Source organism: Colobus angolensis, unplaced genomic scaffold (assembly GCF_000951035.1).
Source record: "Colobus angolensis palliatus isolate OR3802 unplaced genomic scaffold, Cang.pa_1.0 Scaffold286, whole genome shotgun sequence".
Lineage (NCBI taxonomy): Eukaryota > Metazoa > Chordata > Mammalia > Primates > Cercopithecidae > Colobus > Colobus angolensis.
Window position 1 is genome coordinate 1,658,351 of NW_012116110.1, and position 17,485 is coordinate 1,675,835.

Genomic DNA, 17,485 nt, shown 5'->3' on the forward strand with positions numbered 1-17,485 from the left:
TTAATTTAATATTTAATATATTTACTATTTAAGAGGGTATGGTACCCTCTTATATATTAATATACATTTAAGCTGTCTAAGATTTTTTCCAGTCTTAGAGATGTTCCACTTCCTTTGAAATACTGCCTAAAATGAAATAAACACTGTTTTTAAAGAAAGATCTATAAATAAACAAGAGGTTAATCCCTTCAATAATTTAGACTATGACTGATTCCCTTCTTGTCACATTCTTAACTGGACCCAGAGGGTAACTCCTTAAGAACAGGACAAGATGTTTGACTTATTCTTTGTCCTGCCTCAACCAGGCCCACTCATCCGCTTGTCTAGTCACCAACTACTTACTCTAAAATAACCTCTCCACCTCAAGGAGCATACAAAATGTAAAACAGCGGCCCCAAACTAAGAGCTGACATGAGCAGCATTACTAACAGCCAGGTGGAAAATCCAGTGTGTTAGATCAAACAGGCTGACCTGGTTGTGTTTCTTTTGTGTGTTGGAATACTGACAGACAACTGCCAACCAAATTTGGGGCTTGAGGCCATCGTTTGAACCTAGTCAGTAGCTGACTTGGGGATCTTTTACCAGACAGAAGAACACATGGTCTGGCTAATGTTCTAAGTGTGGAAAAAGCGCTAAGGTAGAACAACCTAGACGCCTGCTATTGTCCAAAACATGTTTAACATTTCTTTCAACCCACTGTGGCAATTCACAAAGTATTTGGAATATCCAAAAGGAGCCAGGGAAGTCTATCCAATAAAATTTTCTGTAATAAGGAAATGCTGCATACCTGCTGTGTCCAGTTCAGTTAACCATGAGCTACATGTGGCTATTGAGCATTTTCAATTGTGGTTTGTGTGACTGAATATATGAATTTTTAATTTAATTTTAATAGACACATGTACGTAGTGGGTATCATAATAGACAAGGTCATCTAGGAAATAATAATGACTAACTGATTATTCCACATCTTAATTGTAAATATCCTGATTCCTTTTTCTTTGTGTCAAATATAAATATAGAGGCTGGGTGCGGTGGCTCACAACTATAATCCCAACACTTTGGGAGGCTGAGCGGGCGGACGACCTGAGGTCAGGTGTTTGAGACCAGCCTGGCCAACATGGCAAAACTCCACCTCTACTAAAAATACAAAAATTAGCCGGGTGTGGTGGCACATGCCTGTAATCCCAGTTACTCGGGAGGCTGAGGCAGGAGAATTGCTTGAATCCAGGAGGTAGAGGATGCAGTGAGCTGAGATCGCATCACTGCACACCAGCCTGGGCAACAAGAGCAAAACTCCATTCCCTCCAAAAAAATACACACACACACACACACACACGCGTATATATATATATATACACACACATATATAAACATAGAAAGAAGGGGGAAATTCTGTTTAATGCCTATAATTTTATGAGTCTAACATAATTGTTGTAAATTTGGTAAAATTTCCAGGCTTTTTCTATGTATTTTTAGATGAACTAGATATTCGTTTGTCTTATTTAGTTTTTTTCACTTAACATTATGAGAGGAATATATTTCTGTACTATGAAATAATATGCCCAAGTTATCAGATCTGACAGTGGCCAGTTTCTTAGATAATTGTGCCATAGTTCATTTATTTCCTCTATTTTAAAAATTCTGGGTGTTTGCTTGCTTGCTTGCTTGTGTGGTTTTATGGTCACTATAAAATAATGCTATAGTAAACATACAAAAGCATGTTAATATTTCTCTTCTTTAGAATCTGTTACCATGCCAAATGTTTGAGTTTTATGCAGGTAATGATTTAGATGGTGAACCATTTCATTACCACATATTCATTTTAAAAAGGTACATGTTTACTATACTTGTGAAAAAGAGACTTTAAAGCCGCCCCCCGACACCCCATTAAAAAAAAGCCAAGACTCTTCTCTCTGCACCACAATTAATTCAGTAAATTATGAGATGGATTAATATTCCTTCCCATATAACAATAAAAGTTGCTGCTAAAATATAACCGCATTCAGGGCTGATGACACAGACCTTTGCTTTACAGACAGGGAATAGGTTCCCAGTAGTAAACTCTGCAAGTAAAATATTTCATATGTTCAGATCATCTCTAGAATCTATAAACATGAGAAAATTAACAGAAGTAAATGAGAAAAAAATTTCACCTGTTTTGTTTTGCTCTTTGTATATATACACAGCTATACATCGTATATACACATAGTTATACATTGTGACAAGTCCAAACTATCCTTTTTATAATTTAAAGCAATATGAATACAGTGCAGGTAAACTTTCACACATCTTACAATTAGTAATTATCCAGAAGGTCTTGGATTAAGACATTTTATATTTTGCATACTGGTAAGCTGTCACATGATCTTTACATTTCCTTTTTTAAAAAATTCTACATTCTAATGAATCTGATCATCAAAAAGCAAAAGAACCCTACTGAAAAAATAATAAATTTAAGACATAACATTTTAAACTAGAGCCTAAAAAAATCAAGTGTTCTCATTATTTGTAAGTTGGGTTTTAACTGCTGTTATATCATCCTTTGTTTGAATTAAATTTGTAATTGAGGGATTGATTGAACATGGACTAAATGAGCTTGTGCTACTTAAACGTTGTGATATATTCAAAGCAGCTTTGTAAACCACAAGTACAGTGAAAATCTAATACAAATGTTTTTAAAAGGTCTCTTAGCTCATCCTATATATGAAAAGCAGCCTTTAAAATTTGCCTAATGGAAAGAAATCCAAGACTTTTCTGTCTTTCTCTGGAACAGTAGATTTAATAATTTATGGTATGGATTTGTTTTTCCTTCACGCACAACAGTAAAAATGTTTGGACTGATAAAATAACTGCATTTAGGGCTTTTATTAGTGACACCAACTGGGAACATAGATCATTGTCTTTGGAAATGGAACATAAGCCTCCAGATGGCAAATCATCATGACTTTGTTCACAATGTGAATGAAGCATGTTGCCAGAAAGTCATTTCCAAAAAATCAATAGTGTTTGTACTGGAAATGTTTGAAAAATGCTCAGAAAACCATCAAGTCTATATGCACTTTGTGGATTATCTGGGGAAAATGTTTAAAACCTGACAGGTTTTTCTCTGTCACGCAGTTGACTTCTTGCTTTCCTCATTATTCCTGTCAATTCTTCATGAAATGCCACTGATTTCAGCATTAGTATGCACAATATATCATTATACTCTGCTCAAATATATAAGTAATTCTAGACCGGGTGTGGAGGCTCACACCTGTAATTCCAGCACTTTGGGAGTCCAACGCGGGCAGATCACCTGAGGTCAGGAGTTTGAGACCAGCCTGGCCAACATGGTGAAACCCCACCTCTACTAAAAATACAAAAATTAGCTGGGTGTAGTGACAGGTGTCTATAATCCCAGCTCCTCAGGAGGTTGAGGCAAGAGAATCACTTGAATCCAGTAGGCAGAGATTGCAATGAGCCGAGATCACCCCACTGCACTCCAGCCTTGGCGACAGAGCGAGACTCCATCTCAAAAATTAATAATAATAATAAAAGTAATTCCAGGGTTTTATGCAGATGGTAACCATTCTTCTTGCCACTGTGTTCTGTTGTTCATACAGACGATGAAGAGCTGTTTGTAGTTTGCTTATGCTCGTCTGCTATGCTAAGTGAATCCCAGGTTGTTAAGAGTTTCCAGTTTTCAGTTAACAGAATTCCTGGCTTTATTTTTATGAATTTCAGGTGGTTTTCATGAGCCTATGCAAAAGTTTCTGGGACTGTGGGCTTGTAGCCCTGGATGACATTACAATACAATTGGGAAGCTGCTCATCTTCAGGTAAGACAGCAATCATTTCAGCTCTCTGTCTCTTTGGTCTCTACGTACATTTCCTGTATCACTGAGAACCACACACATTTCATCTGTGCTAGTCCATCCTTTGCTTTTGTTGACAAAGTGTCTCCTGCAGAGCTGTGTAGCAGGCTTTGAAATTTAGAAATGATGATTCCAACGTAATACATGTCTTTGTGCATGTGACTTAACCCCTTTATCCTCATTTGGAAGGGAGCTAGTGATACCTACCTGAATATTGGGAATAATACATACACATTTTCCTAGCATAAGACCTGGCACAAAACAGTGCTTTAAAAGCAAATATCTTCTACTATAATTATTACTATTACTGTTGTTTTTGTTATCTTACATGAATGTAGATTTTCAAGCAATATTGATGAAAGTCTTATTTCACAGATATTTGCTAAGCATATACTTTTAAAATTTTAATAAACATTTTCTAAGTGAATTAAATGACAGTGGAACAATAGAACAAGCAATGATGATAGTAGCAAAATAAAGTCATGGTAGCTAGCTATGTGTCATATATTATGTCTAATGAGAAAATGATGCATAACTCAATCCCAATCATCAGTCTGTATCTGCTAATTACCATTGCATCCTACATCATAGGACATCCATTTATTTAATACACAGGCAAATGGTGGTATCAGTCTGGCACTGGAGAATAACCTCCATGTTTATTTAGTTAAAAGACAATTTGTTCTTAGTCCCTTGATTTGCCAGGCACTGCAAGGACAACCCAGGTAAAAATCGTTCCACTCAAGGCATAGAAGAATGAGGTTTCATTAACTAGTACTGTATGTAAAATAAAATGAAGTAAAACAATGATCACAAAAGAGACATATGAAACAAGCCATTTATTAGAAAAATTTGCTAAGAATCTGGATGTAGGGAGGTACAACCAAGTTTAGTCAGAGAAGTCCCCAATAAATTGGGAGGAAGCACCATTCTAATAATTATGAACGTATTGGAGATACCATTCAAAGACATAAACAATGGATTTGGGAAAAGGAAAATAAACTTCTGGGTGGCAAAATAAGTTCTAAAATTTGATTATTGAGAACGTCACATTCAAAATTATCGCTTTACACATACCATCTCATTTAATCCTCACAAACCCATGAAGTGACTACCATCAATATTCCCACATTACAGATAAGAACTCTAAGGCACAGAGAAATGAAGTCATTTGTTCCACACAGCTATGCCTCCAGGAGTCCATTTAGCACTCTCACATTCTCCCCCACCTCCAGAGCAACCGTGGAGTTGTTATGAGGATACCCTTCACTCATCCAGGATTTCTGAAGAAAGTGCCCGCATTATGCCATTTTATTATTTTCCATATTTTCATGAAGGCAATATACCTCTAATTTCCAGAGCTTTATGAAAAGAAATTCACACAAATTCACAAGTTAGAGAAAGTTTTTTCTCAAAGTAGCCCAGTATTTTAGATCTGTATATCTGATTGTTCTCTACGTCTATGGTAGGACCCGCAGTGGAGTGCAGGCTCTAGCTGGAAGCAATGGCTCCATGTAGGTGGGCTGCCAGTGGGGGCTGCCTCTCCATCGCGTGGCATATGGCCAGACAACATTCATACATGAGGAGTGGGCTGATAGCAACACAGAGTCACTGAAAGAGTCTCAGCAATTCCAGCACCTGCTATTTTCTTGCAGAGAAACTTCTACCACCACCTGGAGAGTGTACTTTCGAGCAAGATGAATGTACATTCACTCAGGAGAAAAGAAACCGGAGCAGCTGGCACAGGAGGAGGGGAGAAACTCCCACTTCCTACACAGGACCAAAGGGAGATCACACTACTGGGGTAGGTGAGTTATGCCACGTGGTGCTGTTTCCTAAGGAAAGTTTCTAAAATAGCATTCTAGGAATCATTTACTGCATTTTGAAATGTATAAAATTATGTCTTGTGTCTAGAATGAAATGCACTTGTGATTCTACACACACAGGATGATTCGATATGTGCATTGAATCTCATCCTTTCTGTTTATTACACTGCTTATGTACATTGCTGCAACAAGGATCTAACAGGGCTTATAAAGTTATGCACACAAAGAAAAGAAGTTAAAAGGTCAAAGAGAGGGACAAAGTAGGGGGAAAATGGTAATCTAAATAGGAGCCAGGGCTGAGGCCTAATATACAAAATGTATTGGTAGACAAAGGAAGAGGCATACAGGTTTGACTCTAAGCTTTCAGTAGCCAAAACTCATCCATAAAACATGATTCACAGAATGAGCAGTCTACGTGGGTGGCTTGTAGGCAATGATGGGGTGCATTTTCTGTAGAAAATGTACAACTTGCAATAAAACAGAGTAAGAGTTGATCTGCTTCATATTACCAACATGTATCAGCAATCGTAAACATTGTCAGTGACAAAATATGTCCTGTAGGCCATGTGTGGTGGCTCACTCCTATAATCCCAGCACTTTGGGAGGCCAAGGTGAGAGGATTACTTGAGCCCGGGAGTTCAAGACCAGCCTAGACAACATAGTGAGACTCTATCTCAACAAAAATTTTTTTTTTTTAAAATTTAGCCAGTTGTGGTGGCGTGCACCTGTGGTCACAGCTACTTGGAAGGCTGAGGTGGGAGGATTGCTTGAGCCCAGGGGTCAGGGCTACAGTGAGCCATGTTCATGCCATTGCACCCAGTTTGGGTGACAGAGCAAGGCCCTGTCTCAAAAAATAATGAATAATAAATAAATAAAGTACCTTCCATAGAATGGATCTTTCTCACTCACATGCCCGTTTCATGTGGTATACCAACTGAATAAAAGCACAACACTTGGTCCAGAGAAGCAGAACTACTCCTGATACTAAGCTCATAGAGATACTTCCTCATGAATTCTTCTAGAGAAACCATTATGATAGTAAATATGAGGGTAATTTGCATTGTGCTGTTTCTTATGGTCTAACTCAGGGTATTCAATCTTTTGGCTTCTCTGGGCCACATTGGAAGAATTGTCTTGGGTCACACATAAAATACACTAACACTAATGATAGCTGATGATCTAAAAAATAAAAAAAAAAATTGCAAAAAAAATTCTGATGTTTTAAGAAAGTTTACAAATTTGTATTAGGCCATATTCAAAGCTGTTCTGGGTCACATGTGTGGGCTGCAGTTTGGACAAGCTTGGTCTAACTCAAGATAAGCCTGTAGAATACCACAGAACCACCTCCAGTAAAACCTGTTTGTTTAATTGGCTAAACACGGTAGAATGTAATAATGAACAGCTTTATTTTTTCTATCACTCTTCAAACATAAAGATTCTCTTTTTCCCATGCCTTGGCAAATCCCTTAGCTTCCCAGTCCTGTTGAGATATTAGAACAATTAGATATTCAGGTATGTCACAAGTCCAGTTGAAATCAAAAATTCCATTTCTCATTCAACTGAATCTTCTCTTTTTCCCTCAGCTTGGGTCTGACTCATAGTTGGGAAGGATAAAGGAAGAAACTGTCTATTCTTTCATTTTCTTTGTTTCACCTCCTCTCCTGCCCCTCATCTTTATGATGTTTTAATCAGGGAAGGTCGAAGAGGGATTAAAAGACAGCAACTTTAAAAAATATTTGGTGCTATTTAAAATGATCTCTTAGCTACTGAATGTCCTTTGTTATGACAGATGTCTAAACGCTGGCTCTTTCAGGAGCCTCTGCATCTTACCACTTCTGGCAATGTACTACTGGCTAACCCTCTGAGACCACCCCCTTCCCTTAGTACTTGTACTACAGAATACAACCCACATAAGTTTTCTGTTCCTGGAAATTTTTCCCTGGGTTCTTCCTAGAACAGTTGTTTCCAGCCACCTTGCTCTAGTAAGTGTCCATTTGGCCTCAATAGTGATGCACTCCTGCCTAACTAAGAAGATAGGTGGCTTGGTCCTACTGCTGACCTCTTTTTTCTTGCTGCTTCAGCAGATTCTGGGACAATGTTGCTTCGGTAAAGGATGCTGTTGAAGAGATTTAGCATTGGCCCAAAGGCAGACCAGATGCTCACTTTCAGCACTGAGTGAAGGATGATAAGGTGGCTCCTTGTGTGTGAAGCTATCTCTGGAAAGATATCAGGATGTTAAAAATATAACTAGAAAGGCCTATATGTATTAGGACTATTCTAAAAGCTTATAACAGAAAATACAACTCAAACTGACTTAAGTGAAAAGAAAATCCTTTTTTGGACTTTGTTACGGAAAGAGACTACTGTGGGGTTAGCTTCAGGCACAGCTTGATGCAGGGATTGAAACTGTGTCCTCAGGAGCCAGTTTCTCTCTCTGTCTCTCTTTCTACCTCTTTGAGCTGGTTTTTCTGGGTTTGCTCCAATCTAGACAGGATCTCCTGTCATGGCAACACAGTGGCTGTAGCAACTGCAGTCTCATGGCCTTTCAAAAATGAATCTAGTGGAAAGCGAAAACTCAGACAAAAATACCCAAACTGAATCTCACTGGCTCTGATTGGAAATGTCTTGAGGGCATAGTACTACAAAGGTCATTTTTGATTCCCCACAAAAGTTAGTATTCTGCCTTATACACAATAGGTGCTCAAAAATGCCTATAGAGTGAATGAATGAATGAATGCAAAAATGAATAAATGAATCTATAAGCCTTCACTGACACATTTAATAATAACTAACCAATTAATTAGTGAGACCTCAGAAAATGGGATGGTAGAAAGTTATCTTTTTATTGCAAGAGGATTGAAGAAAAGAATTAATCAATTTTAGCTAGAGCCTATTGTGGTCTAGATGTTATGTGTATGTGTATTTTTCTTGAGAGAAGGTTGATAGTTTTTCTTCCTTTTGTCAGGGATAGCAGTAAGAGATCTAAGAAGAGGTACAACCAAAGAGAACTATGTTGTGGTAGACTACTACAGGGAATTCTGTGGTTAACAAAGACTGTGGAATGCCTTAGACATGGAAGAGAAGACATAGAAAAATAGTGAGCACTGCAGGGAAGGAGTCCCTGAAAAGGGCAAGGAAAGACACCAGGCCAGGTTATAACAAACCCATGAACTTAGGGCATCAGGACAACCTAAGGTTCCCATTCACCTTGAGAAAGTTACTTAAAATCTCTAAGTCTCAGTTCTGTCATCTAGAAAATGAGAATAATCATAACCACTTACCTATTTTCCTAACTTCATAGGGTGGTTGAATTTAAAAACTGAGAGGCTTTGGAATTAGACTGCCTGGGTTCAAATCTCAGTTTTTTTTTGAGACGGAGTCTCGCTCTGTCGCCGGGGCTGGAGTGCAGTGGCCGGATCTCAGCTCACTGCAAGCTCCGCCTCCCGGGTACGCCATTCTCCTGCCTCAGCCTCCCGAGTAGCTGGGACTACAGGCGCCCACCACCTCGCCCGGCTAGTTTTTTGTATTTTTTGGTAGAGACGGGGTTTCACCATTTTAGCCAGGATAGTCTCGATCTCCTGACCTCGTGATCCGCCCGTCTCGGCCTCCCAAAGTGCTGGGATTACAGGCTTGAGCCACCGCGCCCGGCCTCAAATCTCAGTTCTACCTTTAACCTTTCTAAGCCCATTTTCTTTATCTTTGTATTAAGAATAATTAATACCTACCTCACAGACTGTGGTGAGGTTTAAATGAAACAAGATATAAAACATACTTACAATAAGACCTGGCATATGACAATTAATTATTGCTCTATTATTCATTTATTCCTTCATTCAGCAAGTATCTATTGAGTGTCTACTATGTGCCAGGTACTGTTTTAGAAACTTGTGAAACACAGATGAACAAAACAGACAAGCATTCACCCTCATGGAACTTCTAGTAGAGGAGACAGAGGAGAAATATTAAGCTTAATTATAATTATGCAGTATTTTAAAAGGCAATAATTGCTACAGAAATAAAAATGGCGCAGGTGAGGGAGTTAGGGAATCAAGAGGAGAATGTGGGTAGAGTTAACTAATGTAAATAGAAGAGTCACAACGAAGCCCATTGAGAAGGTAACCTTGTAAAGAGTTGAGGTAGCTCACTAAGAGCATATCTGGAAAGCAATGTTCAGGTAGAGGAGACAGCCAGTCCAAAGCCCCATAAGTGAAAGCATGCTCAGTTTGTCCTAAGAACAGCAAGGCGGCTGCTTTAGCTATAGTGTAGTGAGCTAGGGAGAGAGTGCTAGGAAATGTACCAGAGAAAAATGGTAGGCCAGTTCATGGATGACCTTGTAATTAATTAGAAAGACTTCGGGTTTTTTTTTTTTTTTTTTTTTTTTTTTTGAGATACAGCTTGCTGTGTCGCCCAGGCTAGAGTGCAGTGGCGTGATCTCAGCTCACTGCAACTTCCACCTCCCGGGTTCAAGCAATTCTCCCTGCCTCAGCCTCCCGAGTAGCTGGGATTGCATGTGTCTGCCACCATGCCCGTTAATTTCTGTATTTTTTCGTAGAGACAGGGTTTCGCCATGTTAGTCAGACTGGTCTTGAACTCCTGACTTCAGGTGATCCATCCACCTTGGCCTCCCAAAGTGCTAGGATTGCAGGCATGAGCCACTGTGCCCAGCCAGGACTTTGGATTTCACTTTACCTCAAATGGAAAGTCATTGGAGAGTGTTGAACTTAGGAGAGAAGTGATCTGATTTAGTTTTATAAGGATTGCTTGGCTACTATGTTGAGGAAAGACTGGGGGTGGAAACGAAGCAAGGGTGAAATCAGAGAGCCCTGTTAGAGGCTACTGCACATAACCCAGGTAAACTATGATGGTAAATTTGACTATGATAGTGGATTTGACTATGATGGCACATTTGACCAGCAACTATAGATTGAACTGTGTAGTAGCAATGAGGGTGATGATAAGTGGTCAAATCCTGGATATACTTTGAAAGCCAAGCCACAGAATTTCATGGTGGATTAGATGAGTATAAAAGAAAGAGCAATGTTCTGAGTAGCCTGATAAAACCTCGCTTGTGTTCAAGAAACCCTTATTCTACTGAAAAATGGCAAAGTGTAAGGGTAGTGATGCTAGCATACTGTTATAACTGTCTTATTTTATTATTCCTTGTTGTTAATCTCTTACTGGGCCTAATTTATAAATTAAACTTAATCATATGTATGTATAGGAAAAAATACATAGTATACATAGGGTTCGGTAGTATCAGGAGTTTCAGCCATCCGCCAAGGATCTTAGAACATATCCCTCAAGGATAAAGGGGAACTACTATAGTTTGCCAGGGCTGCCATAACAAAATATCCCAGACTGGGTGGCTTAAACAATAGAAATTTATTTTCTCACAGCTCTGGAGGCTGAAGTCCAAGATCAAGATGTCGGTAGGGTTGGTTCCTTCTGAAATTTCTCTCCTTGGCTTGCAGATGGCTGCGTTCTTGCTTCACGTGGCCTTTCCTCTGTGCCAGTGCACCCCCAATATGTATCTTCTTGTAAGTTCACCAGTCATAATGAATTACAGCCCACTCTAACAGTCTCATTTTGACTTAATTACCTCCTAAAAGGTTCTGTCTCCAAATACAGTCACATTCTAGTACATGGGTTAGGGTTTCAACATACCTCTTTTGAGAAGACACAATTGAACCCACTCCCAGGATTTAGGGCAATGGGTTGAACATTGAAGGAACAGGGTAAACTCTTAAGTTAATTGACTGACAACCAAGACCTGTCCTGCTCCTCATGTAAATATGCTAAGTGAGCTTGCTTGACTGGTAGAGCATGTCCTACCTTCTCCTCATAAATACACAGTCTATGAAAATCTAACAAAAGCACATATAGTAGATATTAAACTGCTCCTAGTTCTACTCCTATATTTACATTATTTCTGGGTTATGTGGACACACTTTAGCTAATACAGTATTGCTTTGTCTGAAGAAAATAATGTGGTTGTGTTTGCTTTGTCTTCTTAAAAACTTTGAAAGATGCTTCAGCTGCCTCGGGTGAAACTTCAGAGCAAAAATTGAGTGCATGTTGTTATATGAATATATTGTGGAAAAATTTGAATGCATAAACTTAGTGTGTTCAACATTTATTTTGAGTGAATATTTGACACATTAAATAAAATTCTCTGGTGCACAACATAGAAAATTCTGATTTTTAAAGTAAATTTTTTCTAGGGTCTGCCTTCTTTATTCTCTATTTCATTTGCTTCAATATAGATTTTCAAAATTTTCTCAAGACAGCTTCCACTTTTCTAACTAAATCTTTTACCACTTATATCTTTTTATTCCCATGTACAACTATGTAAATAAGAAAAACAAGTTTTACTATACTGTGCCCAGGGTACCTACAAATATAGCATTAGGTTGAAGGTGTTTTGTTCTTGTTCCTGAAATTACTTCAATAACTGATTTTCTAGGGAAATATAATATCAGTGATTATTTACAGTAGTTCCCCCTTATCTGCAGGGCATATGTTCCTAGATGTCTAGTGGATGCCTGAAACCAAAAGCAGTATTAAACCCTACATACAATATATTTTTCCCCATACACACATACCTATAATAAAGTTTAATCTATAAATTATGCACACACTAAAAATGACCAATAACAGAATAACTACAATATATTATCAATTTCACAGACAGAAGATTTGTTCTTACTGTAGATCTTAGCAACCTCAGATTTTTCCTTTCCTTGTTAAGTCACAACCTTTCACCTTTTCACTTGAAGCACTTTATGGCTTCTCTTTGCCGTATCTAAATTGTCAGCATCGCTACTCTTGCACTTTGGGGCCAGCATTAAGTAAAATAAAGGTTACTTGGACACCAGAACTGTGATACCGTGACAGTCAATCAGATAAACAAGATGGCTACTAAGTGAGTCACAGGCAGACAGTGTAGACACATGGACACATTGGACAAAGAGATGATTTGTGTCCTGCTCGGGACAGAGTGGAACAGTGGAAGATTTCATCATGCTACTCACAACAGTACATAGTTTAAAACTGATGAATTGTTTATTTCTGGAATTTTCTATTTAATATTTTTGGGCCACAGCTGACTGTGGGTAACCGAAACCATGGAAAGCAAAAACATAGATAAAGGGGGCACTACTATATTGGATATTTGCCATATGTAGGCACTGTGCTGGGAATCTCAACATCCTTTCTACAACCTGTAAGGTAAGTGAAAGTTCCCATGTTTCAGAGGAGGAAGCTGAAGCTTAGGGAAGTTAAGTGCCTTTCCAGGGCCACACAGTAGTAACTCGTAGAGCAGAGACTTAATCTCACATTTGTCTGGGTTCTAATGGCTATATATTCTGCCTACACTGCCTCACTAGGGTTTCCGAACCTACATGCTACTAAGAGACCACACATGACCTGGAACAGCTGTGACAACTTACACATGAAAAGCACAGTTTTTCTAAACCAAAGACCCTTCACACCAAAGCAGAGCATCTTCCTCTAGAAAATACAATGATTGGTATTTTGGAACATTCCTAGAAATTGATCCAGCAGAAAACATCTAAACTTTTTCTGATCTATTTCTAGTGTCTGTACAACAATGTTGTATGTGTAACCCCAGGGTGTAGCCCACACACTTATGATGTATCCTAAATGCCACAAAGGAGTGGTTTTCCTTTGTCCTAGCCTCTAATGGTGTGAGCTCGATGTGGCTGATGTATTGGCACTCAGATTGCAATGTGACAAGGGTTATTGTCTCAATCCATTTTGTGCTGCTATAACAGAATGCCTGAGATTGAGTAATTTATATGGAACGTAAACTTACATCCTGACAGTTCTGGGGGCTGGGAAATCTAAGATCAAGGTTCTGACATCTAGTGAGAGCCTTCTTGCTACATCATCCCATGGTGGAAGGGGCAGAGACAGGGTGAGGGAAAAAGAAAGAGGGAACCAAACTCATACTTTAATAAGGAACTACTCCCATGATAATGGCATTAATCCTTTAATAAGGGCAGTGCTCCCATGACCCAAACATCTCCCATTAGGCCCTGCCTTTCAACACCGCTGCACTGGGGAATCAAGTTTCCAACTCACGAGTTTTGGAGTTGCCATCCAAATCATGGCAGTTACCCGTTCAAACATTAATGCATAAACAAATGAAGGTTCCTCTAAAACATGCACTTATTTGTTAAAATCACCAGCATCAGAAGCTACATGTATATAAGAATTAAACCTCTCGTAACTGAGAGCAATCAGAAATGGTATATAGTCCAGGATCCCTAGGATCTTGTTCTATTCCATATTTCCTGAATACCCACTATGCATTATACATCAAATAACTGCCCCAGAGTTATAATAAGTAATAAGGGTTAAGTCCTAGAGATAATGAAACCACACAGCAAGCTCTCCTTGTGGATATCTTAAAGGATGAGTGTGAGTTCATCAAGAATGGTAGGGAGGAAGGAAGCATTCCAGGATGAGGGAATGGCTGGTGTGAAGTATGGAGCCATTAAACAGTGTGGCAGCTTTCGAAGAACTGTAAGTGACTAGGCTGGCATATAGAATATTGTCACCCAGGATTGCCAACAAAGTGGAGTCTAAAATACAGGCTTTTTTTGTGCAACATTGAAAGTTTTGTTTTAATATTTCCAAAGATTATCAACTTACAACCTTCAGACTAAGAACACTTATCATAGGAAACATTGGTTAAGATGTTATTGTAAAAAATGTATTTACTTAAAATTAAATGTACCCACCAACTTTATCAAAATTACCTAAGACATTGGAGATCTATCTCTAGCTAACATATCAATACTAAAATGAGGTGGGGCCCGGCATGGTAGCTCACACTTGTAATCCCAGCACTTTGGGAGGCCGAGGCGGGCGGATCACGAGGTCAGGATATTGAGACCATTCTGGCTAATGTGGTGAAACCCTGTCTCTACTAAAAATATTAAAAAAAAAAAAAAAATTAGCCAGGCGTGGTGGCGGGCACCTGTAGTCCCAGCTACGTGGGAGGCTGAGGCAGGAGAATGGCATGAACCTGGGAGGCAGAGCTTGCAGTGAGCTGAGATCATGCCATTGCACTCCAGCCTGGGCAACAGAGCGAGACTCGGTCTCAAAAAAATAAATAAATAAAATGAGGCATAAATTCCCTCAAAATTAGGAACACAACTAAGGCATTTGTTTCTACAAATAAAAAACAAAACTTAAAATCTAGTGCAAAAACTAAATATTACATTTCAAACTCCTAGCCAGAAGATATATGCTCCTATAAAATTCCACCCAGAATGGGTACAGTGTGTAGAAAGATGAAGAAAAATAATTATAGACCTCTTTTTCTAGCCAAAAAAAAAAAAAATACACTAGAGAGCACTGTGCACTCTGGCTATAAAACACCTGAAAATGCAAGAAAAAAGGATAAATGGATAAAATATTCTTTTTTTTACATTAAATTCTGGGATGCAAGTGCAGAACATGCAGGTTTGTTACGTAGGTATACATGTGCCATGGTGCTTTGCTGCACCTATCATCCCATTATCTAGGTTTTAAGCCCTGCAGGCATTAGATATTTGTTCTAATGCTCTCCCTTCCCTTTCCCCCTACCCCCCGACAGGTCCTGGTGTGTGATGCTCCCCTCCCTGTGTCCATGTGTTCTCATTGTTCAACTCCTACTTATGAGTGAGAACATGCAGTGTTTGGTTTTCTCTTCCTGTATTAGTCTGCTGAGAATGATGCTTTCCAACTTCATCCATGTCCCTCCAAAGGACATGAACTCATTCATTTCTATGGCTGCATAGTATTCCATGGTGTATATGTGCCACATTTTCTTTATCCAGTCTATCATTGATGGGCATTTGGATTGGTTCCAAGTCTTTACTATTGTAAATAGTGCTGCAGTAAACATATGTGTGCTCATGTCTTTACAGTAGAATGATTTATAATCCCATTAATGGGATTGTTGGGTCAAATGGTATTTCTGGTTCTAGATTCTTGAAGAGTTGCCACACGGTCTTCCACAATGGTTGAACTAATTTACACTCCCACCAACAATGTAAAAGCATTCCTGTTTTTCCACATCCTCTCTCATCTGTTTTCTGACTTTTTAATGATCACCATTCTAACTGGCATGAGATAGACAGTATCTCATTGTGGTTTTGATTTGCATTTCTCTAATGACCAGTAATGATGAGCTTTTTTTCATATGTTTGTTGGCTGTATAAATATCTTCTTTTGAGAAGTGTCTGTTCATATCCTTCAGCCACTTTTCGATGGGGTTGTTTTTTTTTCTTGTAAATTTGTTTAAGTTCATTGCAGATTGTAGATATTAGACCTTTGTCAGATTGATAGATTGCAAACATTTTCTCCTAGTCTGTAGGAATACTCTGATGACACTTTCAGCTCTTTAGTTTAATTAGATCCCATTTGTCAATTTTGGCTTTTGTTGCAATTGCTTTTGGTGTTTTAGTCATGAAGTCTTTGCCCATGCCTATGTCCTGAATGGTATTGCCTAGGTTTTCTTCACGGTTTTTATGGTTTTAGGTTTTACATTTAAGTCTTTAATCCAACTTGAGTTAATTTTGTATAAGGTGTAAAGAAGGGGTCCAGTTTCAGTTTCCTGCATATGGCCAGTCAGTTTTCCCAGCAACACTTATTACATAGGGAATCCTTTCCCCATTGCTTGTTTTTATCAGGTGTGTCGAAGATTAAATGGTTGTAGATGTGTGGTGTTATTTCTGAAGCCACTGTTCTGTTCCATTGGTGTATATATCTGTTTTGATATCAGTACCATGCTGTTTTGGTTACTGTAGGCTTGTAGTATAGTTTGAAGTCAGGTAATGTGATGCCTCCAGCTTTGTTCTTTTTGCTTAAGATTGTCTTGGCTATACAGGCTCTCTTTTGGTACCATATGAAATTTAAAGTAGTTTTTTTCTAATTCTGTGAAGAAAGTCAATGGTAGCTTGATGGGAATAGCATTGAATCTATAAATTACTTTGGGCAGTATGGCCATTTTCATGATATTGATTCTTCCTATTGATAACCATGGAATTTTTTTTCCATTTGTTTTTGTCCTCTCTTATTTTCTTGAGCAGCAGTTTGTAGTTCTTTTTAAAGAGGTCCTTCACATCCCTTGTAAGTTGTATTCCTAGGTATTCTATTTTCTTTGCAGCAATTGTGAATGGGAAGTTCAGTTGTGATTTGGCTCTCTGCTTGTCCATTACTGGTGTATAGGGATGCTTGTGATTTTTGCATATGGATTTTGTATCCTGAGACTTTGCTCAAGTTGATTATCAGCTTAAGGAGTTTTGGGACTGAGACAATGGGGTTTTTAAAATATATAATCATGTCATCTATAAACAGACAATTTGACTTCCTCTCTTCCTGAGTACCTTTTATTTCTTTCTCTTGCCTGATTGCCCTGGCCAGAACTTCCAATACAATGTTGAATAGGAATGGTGAGAGAGGGTATTCCTAGGTATTTTATTCTCTTTGAAGCTATTGTGAATGGGAGTTCATTCATGATTTGGCTCTCTGTTTGTCTGTTACTGGTAGATAAGAATGCTTGTGATTTTTGCACACTGATTTTGTATCCTGAGACTTTGCTGAAGTTGCTTATCAGCTTAAGGAGATTTTGGGCTGAGACAATGAGGTTTTCTAAATATACAATCATGTCATCTGCAAACAGGAACAATTTGACTTCTTCTTTTCCTAACTAAATACCCTTTATTTCTTTCTCTTGTCTGATTGCCCTAGCCAGGACTTCCAACACTATGTTGGAGTGGTGAGAGAGGGCATC

The 17,485-nt window shown here is 38.6% G+C and overlaps 1 protein-coding gene across 2 annotated transcripts in view; it reads left to right on the top strand.

Moving 5' to 3' along the window:
- The window catches only part of MAMDC2 (MAM domain containing 2), a 179,657-nt gene that overhangs the window by 118,652 nt on the left and 43,520 nt on the right, over positions 1-17,485 (top strand). Inside the window, exons 10-11 of one of the 2 annotated variants that reach the window (XR_001002521.1) lie at positions 3,724-3,817; positions 5,509-5,657. Coding sequence is in view for 1 of the 2 variants with exons in the window: in XM_011948898.1 (XP_011804288.1) it covers positions 3,724-3,817; positions 5,509-5,661 (247 nt within the window). In the remaining variant the exon portion in view is untranslated. Of the gene's footprint in view, positions 1-3,723; positions 3,818-5,508; positions 5,662-17,485 lie in introns of both variants that reach the window. The other variant, XM_011948898.1, reaches the window with a different exon arrangement.